Below are 12281 nucleotides of genomic sequence, written 5' to 3'. Positions count from 1 at the left end.
CGCGGTCCCCTGCTCCCCTACCGCAGGGCACAGGCCACCCATCCGGCCGCAGGGCCCGCAGCATGCACAGGCGCCGCAGGGCGGTCTTGTTCCTCCACTCCTGTGGGAACCTCTCCTTCTCAGGACATTCGGACTCCACCAACTTCCTCCAGCTCTTGGAAGACCCCTCGATGTCCCGGTCCAGGTGGTGGAATTCTTCCATGGATGACAGCGCCTGGGAATTTCCGAGAAGCCTGCTCTGATGCGGTTTCTCAGAGCTGGGATGTGCCCGGCGTTGGGGGCGGGGACGGTTCAGGAGCAAGACTACATTACAGACACAATTCTGTCCCATTCAGGCTCTTTCCCGGAGGCTTGGCTCTTCCTCCACGCACACTCAGGAAAGGGGAAGGATTTTGATCGGCTCACCTGGAGCAAACTGCCCCCACAGTATGCGAGGTTTAGCAAATCAGGTGTTTGGAACGCTATCTGCGTGGGAGACTGAACAGCACCTGCCTCAGGGTGTTACGTGGGAAAGGGCCCAAGAACGGACACCGTGGTCTTTCTGGTCACGGCGCCTGGACTCCTCCCTCCCACTCCCATATTCACTTTGCGGGCGACTCCCGTCCACCCCCCTCCAACCCTCTCTGCAATCACTGACTCTGTGTTAACGCCAACTTGCAAACTCCCGCGCATGCGCATGGCCTGCGTCCGTCCGTCCGTCCGGCTCGAGTCCCTGTGACCAGCTCACTCAGCTCACTCCAACCCACCCAGGGGCCCAGGGCCCCGCGGCCCTTCTCTCTGTCCGACACGTCTGCCCCGGGCCCCGGACACGAGCCAGTCTCTGCCCGCCCCAGTCCGTGGCCACAGGCCTTTCACCGCGTCCCAGGGCCCGCTCTCTGCGCCAGGCTCCACTCCTCCCCTGCGCCCGGGATGTGCGATTAGTGATTAGTATTAATATTTGCTGAGGTCTGCAAGCCGCGCACATCCAGCTCAGAGTCAGCCCCCTGCGTCACGTGCGTCCCTTCCAACCTGGAAGGCACAGGCCTCCCGCCCTCCTTCTGCGGACCCCACAGCCGATATCTTTAATAAAGACATAGACTCGATTTTAATGTTTTTGATATTTGACTTCCGAGAGCTCTGAAGCCTCATCCCTCTCTCTCCGCCTCCTGCTCCGGCTCTGGGCGAGCGGTGAGAGAACTGGGCTGTCCCTCTCGGTGCCGCGGCAGCTGTACACCGCCAGCCCCGCCCAGGCGTAGGTACACGCGCCCCGGCCTCACCCACAGCTTCCCTAGTAACCCCAGGGTAGGCCCCTTTCCGGCTCCCGCAAGCCGCGTCCAGACTGCTTGGGAGCTCCACTGTCCCTGGAAAGTCTGACTGGATGAGTAATAAACTCCCCCAGACCTGCTAGGTATGTGTGTGGCATCACCTGCTGACACACTGGAGCCAGATGGGGAGGGGGTCCATCCTGTCTCCTCAGAAAGCCCACACTACCGTCACTCAGACCCTGAGTTACCTGCACCTTTCCACCGTTACTCAGCGTAATGCCAGTGGCCGAGGCCAGGCAGGTCCACGCTGGACTTGGACCCACCGCAGAGGAACTGCGGAACCGGAAACGCTGGGCCATTCCCGTTTAGTGGAGGCTTGCAGAGATGGGCGGGCGCGTAAACAGAGGAAAACTTGCTTTTCGCAGTGGAGGGCAAGGGGTCAGGAACGCAGTCCCTCAAGGTGGCGGCTGAGGGCCCCAGGGAACCACACCTCCCAGTGATGGGTGAGTGATCTGGGAGAATCGCCCCCGAGGGAAAGCACCCACAGCTTTTCACACAGACACACAGTGGCTTTCTGCCACGTGCTCCCACACTAATCGTGCAAAGTGCTTGCAGCCGGGACACCAGCCAGCAAGCCTGACACGGTTGTTCTCCCCACGCTCAGCTTGCATGTTCGGTCAATCCAGTGAGATGAACAAGTAGCCTTTGTCCAAAGCGCCTTCCACAAGGCCATGGATTCTAACGAGCCCACACATTCTTGTCACTAGAATTCATTCATTCGTTATTCACTGTATGCCTACGACATACCAGGGACCTGGGAATACAAAGGTGAACAAAATAATAATAATAAAAGGACACGTGACTTCACAAGGAGCTTACAGTCTAAGCTCAAGAGAAAGAGGAGATGAGGGAGGGCTTAGTAAGTCTTAGGAAGTCAAGTTCGGCCAGGAAGCAATAGAGGTAGAGAGAAGGGAAGGGCGTTCTGTGGGGAGGGTCAGCCAGAGCCGAGTCTGGAGAGGGAAGAGTGTGGGTGTGATGGAGAGGAGTGTGACTGCAGTAGCAGAGTCTTGTAGGTGACAAGGGGAAACTGAGGCTGGAGAAGGACACACACCCTCGACCTGCGCTTGCCTAGGTCATCCTCCTACGTGGAGGGATAGTTGTCCTGTCTTTACACATGTAGGCTGGTCGGAGAGGGGCCAGAAAACGAGAGTTCTGGTCCTGCTGACAAGTCTTCTAAGCCTTTTTTTTTTGTATTTTTCTGAAGCTGGAAACGGGGAGAGACAGTCAGACAGAGTCCCGCATGCGCCCAACCGGGATCCACCCCGCACGCCCACCAGGGGCGACGCTCTGCCTACCAGGGGGCGACGCTCTGCCCACCAGGGGGCGATAATCTGCCCCTCCGGGGCGTCATTCTTTTGCGACCAGAGCCACTCTAGCGCCTGGGGCAGAGGCCAAGGAGCCATCCCCAGCGCCCGGGCCATCTTTGCTCCAATGGAGCCTTGGCTGCGGGAGGGGAAGAGAGAGACAGAGAGGAAGGAGGGGGGGGGTGGAGAAGCAAATGGGTGCTTCTCCTATGTGCCCTGGCCGGGAATCGAACCCGGGTCCCCCGCAAGCCAGGCCGACGCTCTACCGCTTGAGCCAACCGGCCAGGGCCCCCTTGGGGCTTCTGTAGTGACTGAATTGTGGTTGCTGGTGTACTTGTCTGTTACTGCCAAAAGATTGCAGGCAAGAACTTTCTGAGCCATCTCTGTCTACCCCAGGCCGTAGCAGCCTGCCTGTAGCTTAGTACGTGCTCAGTTAATAAAAAATTTGGCTTCTGGGCAGTGCAGGAAGGCTCTTGACAGGGAGGGAAAAGCTGCAGCTACAGTAACTATCTTTCTGTGCTGAGGAGTTACTGTAACCATTTCTCTCTGTGCCGAGGAGTTACTGTAACCATTGCTCTCTGTGCCGAGGAGTTACTGTAACCATTGCTCTCTGTGCCGAGGAGTTACTGTAACCATTGCTCTCTGTGCCGAGGAGTTACTGTAACCATTGCTCTCTGTGCCGAGGAGTTACTGTAACCATTGCTCTCTGTGCCGAGGAGTTACTGCAACCATTTCTCTCTGTGCCGAGGAGTTACTGCAACCATTTCTCTCTGTGCCGAGGAGTTACTGTAACCATTGCTCTCTGTGCCGAGGAGTTACTGTAACCATTGCTCTCTGTGCCGAGGAGTTACTGTAACCATTGCTCTCTGTGCCGAGGAGTTACTGTAACCATTTCTCTCTGTGCCGAGGAGTTACTGTAACCATTGCTCTCTGTGCCGAGGAGTTACTGTAACCATTGCTCTCTGTGCCGAGGAGTTACTGTAACCATTGCTCTCTGTGCCGAGGAGTTACTGTAACCATTGCTCTCTGTGCTGAGGAGTTACTGCAACCATTGCTCTCTGTGCCGAGGAGTTACTGTAACCATTTCTCTCTGTGCTGAGGAGTTACTGTAACCATTGCTCTGTGCTGAGCAGTTACTGTAACTATTTCTCTTTGTGCAGAGGAGTTATTGTAACTATTGCTCTGTGTATAGAGGAACTCACTTCATTTGTATCTAATGTAGCCTAGAAAACTTGATGGTTTGCCACAGAAAGTCAAACATCTTTTAACTTTGTGATTTTTGTTGCTGTTGTGAATGGAGTTCCCATTGTTTCTTTCTCAATATATTATATTATTGCCGCCCTCTTTTGCAAGATTGTGTCCAGAATGACAAATAAAGTTAAGAAATGAAATTCAAATCACACCTTCATTATGTAGATCAGGGACCAGCACACTTCAGCCTGCAGCGCAGACCTGCTTCACCACCTGCATCTGCAAATAAAGTTTTCTTGACACTCTAATGCATACATTATGTGTGCCTTTGGCAGAGGTAAGTAGTTGTGACCCTTAAAGTCTGAATATTTACTATGTGGCCTTATACAGAAAAAGCTTGATGACCCCTGATTTAGATCCAGACCTAAAAATAATTTAAAAAATAGCAATGGGCTCTGAAAAAGAAGGTAGAGTAATATTTTGAGTGATGGCAGCATGAGGGGGTTCGCCTTGAATTTCCCGAGAGGAACACTCTGAAGGGACAGCACGCATAATAGTGTTTACGTGTGGGGCTTGGTTATAAAGTAAATCAAAACTGGGCGAATCTCAAGGGAATGGTGCTGCCTGAACAAGCCCATTTGAAAGGTTACCTACTGCATATTTCCATTTATATAACATTCCTGAGATGAAAAAATTATACAAACGGAGAGCAGCTTAGTGGTTGCCAGGCATTAGGAATTGGAGACGGGAGGATCATGTTGTCGTGATTATGAAAGGGAGGGTTGAGGGATCTCTGTCGTGATGACTTTTCTTTTTCTTTCTTTCTTTCTTTTTTTTTTTTTTTTTTTTGTATTTTGACTGTGGTGGTGATCACAGGAATCCTCACATGTCGTAAAACTACACACAGGTATACACACACGCACACACACAATGAGTGTGTGAACAACTGGTGAAAGCAAACCTGTAGAAGTTCGGATCAAAGTCAAGTTCCTGGATGTGATAGCACGCTACAGGAATGCAAGCTGCCACCACGGGGGGGGGGGGGTGTGGGGTCCCAGAAAGAGCTCTAGGATTCCTCAGAATTGCACGTGAATCTGCATAATTGCAGAAATGTAGGAAAATATATAAAGAGAAAGAAAGGCAGTCATATGACTCAGATTCATACTTTGTTGTGTTGAGAAATATATAAAGTGCTACAGGCCTTTGGTTCTGGCCACTTGGCTCAGTGGTAGAGCATCAGCTCAGTGTATGGATGTTCCAGGTTCGATTCCCGGTCAGGGCACACAGGAGAAGCGCCCATCTGCTTCTCCACCCCTCCTCCCCCTTCTCTCTCTCTCTCTCTCTCTTCCCTTCCTGCAGCCATAGCTCCTTTGAAGTGAGTTGGCCCCAGGCACTGAGGATGGCTCCATGGCCTCCACCTCAGGCACTTAAAAAATGCTCTACCCAGATGGGTAGAGCATTGCCCGGTCGGAGGCTTGCCAGGTGGATCCCAGTCGGGTGCATGCGGGAGTCTGTCTCTCTGCCTCCCTGCTTCTCACTTAAGAAATAAAATAAAATAAAATAAAATAAAATAAAATGAAATAAAATAAAATGCAACAGACATGGAGGCTCATACACAGGATTCATCTTGTGCAGATGCCGTCCTCACCCCACACCCGTGCCCGTGGGACCACACGGCCCCCCTCATGGAGAGGATGCGTCCTCACCCCACACCCGTGCCCGTGGGACCACACGGCCCCCTCATGGAGAGGATGTGTCCTCACCCCACACCTGTGCCCGTGGGACCAGACGGCCCCCTCAGGGAGAGGATGCGTCCTCACCCCACACCCGTGCCTGTGGGACCACACGGCCCCCTCAGGGAGAGGATGCGTCCTCACCCCACACCGGTGCCCGTGGGACCACACGGCCCCCCTCATGGAGAGGATGCGTCCTCACCCCACACCGGTGCCCGTGGGACCAGACGGCCCCCTCAGGGAGAGGATGCGTCCTCACCCCACACCCGTGCCCGTGGGACCACACGGCCCCCTCAGGGAGAGGATGCGTCCTCACCCCACACCAGTGCCCGTGGGACCACACGGCCCCCTCAGGGAGAGGATGCGTCCTCACCCCACACCGGTGCCCGTGGGACCAGACGGTCCCCCTCATGGAGAGGATGCGTCCTCACCCCACACCGGTGCCCGTGGGACCACACGGCCCCCTCATGGAGAGGATGCGTCCTCACCCCACACCGGTGCCCGTGGGACCAGACGGCCCCCTCAGGGAGAGGATGCGTCCTCACCCCACACCGGTGCCCGTGGGACCAGACGGTCCCCCTCATGGAGAGGATGCGTCCTCACCCCACACCGGTGCCCGTGGGACCAGACGGCCCCCTCAGGGAGAGGATGCGTCCTCACCCCACACCCGTGCCCGTGGGACCACACGGCCCCCTCAGGGAGAGGATGCGTCCTCACCCCACACCGGTGCCCGTGGGACCAGACGGTCCCCCTCATGGAGAGGATGCGTCCTCACCCCACACCGGTGCCCGTGGGACCACACGGCCCCCTCAGGGAGAGGATGCGTCCTCACCCCACACCGGTGCCCGTGGGACCACACGGCCCCCTCATGGAGAGGATGCGTCCTCACCCCACACCGGTGCCCGTGGGACCACACGGCCCCCTCATGGAGAGGGGCTGCACTGTCTGGAGCTGGCGTTCGCTCAGTCAACCTCCTCTCAGCATCGTGGCAGCCTGTGAACACAGGCACAGTCCCTACTGAAAGGCGCTTTTAGTTTGTGATTTTTTTTTTCAGTGTTCATAGAATCCCAACCACACCGAGCCACATGACATGGAAGAGAGTGGGCTTTGCCATCAGGCCAAGCAGAATGCGAATCCCGGGAACAAATAGTACCCACTGCTCAGGTGACTGTGCGGACAACGTAAGAGGAAGCGTTTCTAAGCTGCTCAGCCACTGTGAGCCATTACTAAGCACTGGTAAGCCCAGGCTAAGTGCAGCCGCCGCTCTGAGGCCGAGTGGGGCTGGGTTCGGGTTCGGGTCCGGTCGGGTCGGGGTGAAGATGTCGGAACAGCCTGGCATCTGTCCGCTTCATGGAGGGGCTAGAGCAGCATCTCCCCCCCAGCCCAGGGGCCCCGCAGAGGCGCTCCGTGCCAGCCTTGGGCGCCGACGGGGGAAAGGCAGCTCAGCGAAGTCCGGGAAGCTCCCTGGACCTCCCTGTCCCCTCACACCTGGGAGCAGCGCCCTCACGCCAGCAGGTGCCGCTCGTGAGGCAGGGTCCGCCCTGCCGCGGGTGTGCGGGGGAAGGGCCACGCACCTGCTAAATCAGCTGCACACAGACTCCCACAGGAGAGCCCCGGGGACAGAGACAAACCGCAGGCGACAGGAGCGTGACTCCCCCCGGGGCGGGTACTGACCTTGATGCCACCCCAGGCCTGAGGGGAGAGGAAGTCCACTGGACTGGGGACGCCCGTCCGCACGGGAGCCCGGAGCAGGAGACCCAGCTCGGCGGCGTTGGCTGCCTGGTGCGCGAGGAGGACCTGCAGAGTGGAGGCAGGACACCGTGTCCCTCACCCGCAGCCGGGGACCGGGTCCTGCAGGTCGTCAGGGAGGGCGGAGCCCAGTGTGATCGCTGCTGCTTCTAGAACTAGAACTTGCCCATCGATTTTTTTTTTTTTTTGTATTTTTCTGAAGTGAGAAGCGGGAGGCAGTCAGACAGACTCCCGCATGTGCACGACCAGGACCACCCGGCATGCCCACTAGGGGGCGGTGCTCTGCCCATCTGGGCCATTGTTCCATTGCAACTGGAGCCATTCTAGCACCTGAGGCAGAGGCCATGGAGCCGTCCTCAGCACCTGGGCCAGCTTTGCTCCAATGGAGCCTTGGCTGTGGGAGGGGAAGAGAGAGACAGAGAGGAAGGAGAGGGGGAGGGGTGGAGAAGCAGATGGGCACTTCTCCTGTGTGCCCTGGCCGGGAATCGAACCTGGGATTTCCACACTCCGGGCCAACGTTCCACCACTGAGCCAACCAGCCAGGGCCTGCCCATCCATTTTGATTGTTAAAAGAAGGTGGAGGGGAAGTAGGTGTCTATTTGCCAGTCGCTCCTGTGGGCATTACTTTTCACCCTAAATAGCAGTGACTTCAATGCACACGGTGAATGACTATATAATCCTGGTGAGTGAGCATTTTATGCGTCAATCACAAATGCCATCGAATACATTCCTGCCAGCTGTGGAGAAGACGACAAATATAAACGACATGATTTGAGGAGAGTATCCAAGTAGCATATGACTGTTTTCAGAGTAGAAGGGCACCTATGAGCCGACAGTGCTAAGGGGCTTCCAGGATAGGGGAGAGTCCTGTGAGCAGGGGAAGGGGAGTCGTCGGACTGAACTTTCTGTGAGGAGCTCCGAATGGGGTCTTGGAGAAGCTAAGGGATGGTACTATTTAGACAGGGAAAGGGGGCTTCCCAGGGAGGAGACCCTGGAAAGCGCAAAGGCTCAGAGGCAGTTGGCGAGGTGTGTGTAGGTCAGGGTCAGGCATTGCCCAGCTTTGAGCTAATGAGTCCCACAGAGAGGTGCTTGGGAAATGGCTCTCCTGCCTTCAACTGGTGCTCTCTGCCGAGAGGTTCCAGATGGAAATGTTCACAATGGAACAAATAATTGGGTCAGTTTGAGGAAAAGTCTCTAAGGAGATAGAGCAGACGAGGCGGAGAAGCCCTTGTAAAATGGGGGTTCAATATTTACGACGAGAGGAGAGGAGAGGAGAGGAGAGGAGAGGAGAGGAGAGGAGAAGCTAGGGTTGGACGCTTCTGAGGGTCTGGTGGGAGCAGAGGGGCAGAAGGAGATCAGTCTGTGCGGGGAGGGGACTTGCGTTCTCTGTGTGACAGCCCAGCTTCACTTCTGCAGGAGCAGGGGGTGCAGAGGGCAGGAGATGAGCCTCATTCCCCACCCCCACCCACGCCTTCAGTCTCTGAAACATGCGGAGTCAGTGTCGAAGTGATCCTAGAACATCTGGCCTTTAGAGCCCGATGAGGCATCAAGGTCAGGTGTAAATTACATATGGAAAAAAATGTCCAATGATAAATACAAGAAAATACATTTTCATGTTTGTTTTTTTTTAATGTTCAAAAGAAAGAAAAGACAAGAATTTCTTGTTAACATCGGAAGCTCCTCCTGCTCCCAAACCCTTGAGAATCACAGTTCATGTTCAAGGTCAAGGCTGCCGAACTATAGAGAGGCATTTCGTTTTTTTGTGTGTGTGACAGAGAGAGAGAGAGGCAGAGAGAGGGACAGATAGGGACAGACAGACAGGAAGGGCGAAATGAGAAGCATCAATTTTTTGTTGTGGCACCTTAGTTGTTCATCGATTACTTTCTCATATGTGCCTTGACCGGGGTGGGGGGGCTACAGCAGAGTGAGTGACCCCTTGCTCAATTCAGTGACCTTGGGATCAAGCCAGCAAGTTTGGGCTCAAGCCAGCAGCCATGGGGTCATGTCTATGATCCCACAATGAAGCCAGCAACCCCACGCTCAAGCCAGATGAGCAAGCGCTCAAGCCGGAGACCTCGGGGTTTTGAACCTGGGTCCTCTGTGTCCTAGTCCGACGCTCCATCCACTGTGCCACCACCTGGTCAGGCTAGAAAGATATTTCTTATTCCAGGGGAATGTTGGGACATTACACTTGCAACCCTAAACATAAATAATGAAGGGCACCCTAAGAAAGTTCTTACTGAAATCTCAGAATGTACCTAGTGATTGGTCTGGCCAACCAGTGGCACCTTCAGCGCTGGGTTGGACTGACTGACCCTGGCTGCTGGAGGGCTACGCTGAGGGGGTCACTGACCATCCGGAACCAGCGAGAGAAACCACAATGATTGACTGAGCCATTCTGCCATGGGTTGGACAACGATGGGGCAGCCAACATGTCCCTAATAAGACCTTCCTGTTTAACCCTGCTGCTCAGAGCCCAATGAATAGTCTTCGTGCACTATGGAAAACAATGTTAAGAGAAGGAAGTTGGTTTTTTCTTTTTCACACTTGCCGATTGAGCACTAGAGCAGTGGTAGTCAACCTGGTCCCTACCGCCCACTAGTGGGCATTCCAGCTTTCTTGGTGGGTGGTAGCGGAGCAACCAAAGTATAAATAAAAAGATAGATTTAACTATAGTAGGTTGTTTTATAAAGATTTATTCTGCCAAACAGCAAAAAATCTGACATAAAGTACTTGGTAAGTAATTATTATTATCTGCTTTAACTTGCTGTAACTCTGCTTTATACATTTTATAAAGTAAAGTGACTTCCCTACTTTATCAATCACCATGACTGTGGAACCGGGGGGGGGGGGACAGTTAGAAAATGTTACTACTAACAGAGATACACAAGTGGGCGGCAGGTATAAAAAGGTAGACTACCCCTGCTCTAGAGAATGGCTTTTCTTTTTTCTTCCTGAAAACTTTTCCAATTCACTCTTACCTGGAAGGTGAGCTGGGTGAGGTAGGTCAGCTTATCGCGCTCGAAGAGGCCGCGGGTGGTGTACCGGGACACGGAGAAGGTGATGCTGTCCACGAGATGGCGCACGCGGGCCTCGAGACTGGCGTCAGGCGTGGCCTTCTGCATGGCCTTCCGGAAGACGAGGTTGAAGGCCTGGGGAGGGGGACGCGGGGAAGCGGAGACGTTACACCACCGTCTCTGTCCGCAGCTCGCAGTCTGCCCTGCGGCGAGTAGTTCAACTTCCAAACCACAGAGACATCTCCCCAGCGTGTCCTGCCACAAAGGGACGGCAGCGGCAGAACAACTTTTGTCCTGTTTGCTGTTTTCTTCGTTTGCTCGTGTGAATTACGTTGTCACCCGGTGGGCACAGCTGTGCGGCATGCAGGGAAGGGCCTATGTTTTAAGATCAGTGAAAAGAGTAATGTCCAGTGGCCAAACTAATTAAATCCGGTAAGTTTTGTGGTATAACTACCGGGATAAAAAGTAAACACCGTCAGCAGTAACCAGCTGGGATTAATTATTCTGCCCACTAGATTATAAGGCTCTTGATGGGGGAGCCAACGTGTTGTACGATACAACGTTGCTGTCTAACAGAGACCCTTGTACCTAATAGGCCCTCAAAACATTTTTAATTACTTCCTTTTCCTTTGGTTCTAAAAGATCACAGTCTCATGTGTTCTTTTTCTTTCTGCTAACCCTGCAGTCACTTAATGAGTCCGCTCATGTGTCCTCTGGCCCGTGGACCCTCCCTGCGATGGTATCTTCTGAACTATACATCACAGGCATCGTGGGAGATAAAAATCATATGAATCCATTTTTTCACTGTTTTAAACTTAGATACACACGTTTTCATACAAATGCAGCATTTAGGAATGCTGCATTTTGAATGTTATATGAATAAAATGAATCATTAAATAAACCAAATATAATCAGGTCTTTTCCCCTTTGGGCTACGCAGATTTCTTTTTTTCTTTGCGAAGAAACCCCCCCCCCATTATGGCTTTTTAAAACACTATTACAGTGAATAAAATAGAAATCAGAGAAAGTGGGGCCAGGTACAGGTGAGACTCGGGGGAGGAGGGGCTTGGACAGGTCTTGGGACGCAGGTGGGAGTGAGGGGGCAAAGCCACACAGGCAGCAGAGAGAACCTGCACCTCAACTCCTCCCGGGACTCTTCCCTTCCCCTCTTTTTTTTTTTTTTTTCTGAAGCTGGAAACGGGGAGGCAGTCAGACAGACAGACTCCCTCATGCGCCCGAAAGGATCCACCCAGCACGCCCACCAGGGGCGATGCTCTGCCCCTCCGGGGCTTCGCTCTGTCGTGACCAGAGCCACTCTAGCGCCTGGGGCAGAGGCCAAGGAGCCATCCCCAGCGCCCGGGCCATCTTTGCTCCAATGGAGCCTCGGCTGCGGGAGGGGAAGAGAGAGACAGAGAGGAAGGAGAGGGGGAGGGGTGGAGAAGCAGATTGGCGCTTCTCCTGTGTGCCCTGGCTGGGAATCGAACCTGGGACTTCCGCACGCCAGGCCGACGCTCTACCACTGAGCCAACCGGCCAGGGCCCCCCTCTTTTTTCTGAGATTAAAAAAACAATTATTTCCCAAGGATATTCATCATTAGCACTGTGAACAATGTCCTCACAGATGACCCTTGATCTTGGTTGAAAAAGGTGATAAGAAATAGACTTGGGTCTTTCTGACACCAGGCACTCGGCACTCAGGGGAAAGCTGTCAGATGTATGCCCTGGTGTGTATGTCCTCATTGGCAAAGTGGGGGGAAGCATGACTGCCTCTCTCCAGCACACAGGTCTTGGTGTTGCTCGTTAAGGAAGCCCTGGAGCTTTCCTTCATTCGGATCTGATGGTCCTAGGCGAGTCTTCTGACCTTTCACCCCGATCTGCAATGGTGTTCCCCCTCCTGGGTAGGACCGAGACTGGAGAAGGCTTGCCAGAAGCTGCTGACACTCCCCAGCGCCGCCCAGAGGGATACTCCGCGGCCCACAGAGAC

The 12281-nt window shown here is 54.1% G+C and overlaps 1 protein-coding gene across 1 annotated transcript in view; it reads right to left on the bottom strand.

Annotated features, from left to right (window-relative positions):
- The window catches only part of DNAH9 (dynein axonemal heavy chain 9), a 277538-nt gene that overhangs the window by 26228 nt on the left and 239029 nt on the right, over positions 1–12281 (bottom strand). The window contains 3 exon segments of the mRNA XM_066364537.1: positions 1–214; positions 7207–7329; positions 10263–10433. The exon segment at positions 1–214 is cut by the window's left edge and continues 32 nt beyond it. Coding sequence (XP_066220634.1) covers positions 1–214; positions 7207–7329; positions 10263–10433 — 508 coding nt within the window.

The sequence above is a fragment of the Saccopteryx leptura genome, chromosome 2 (assembly GCF_036850995.1).
Source record: "Saccopteryx leptura isolate mSacLep1 chromosome 2, mSacLep1_pri_phased_curated, whole genome shotgun sequence".
NCBI lineage: Eukaryota > Metazoa > Chordata > Mammalia > Chiroptera > Emballonuridae > Saccopteryx > Saccopteryx leptura.
Note: the sequence above shows the minus strand (reverse complement) of the source record. Positions and strands in the feature narration are given on the sequence as shown.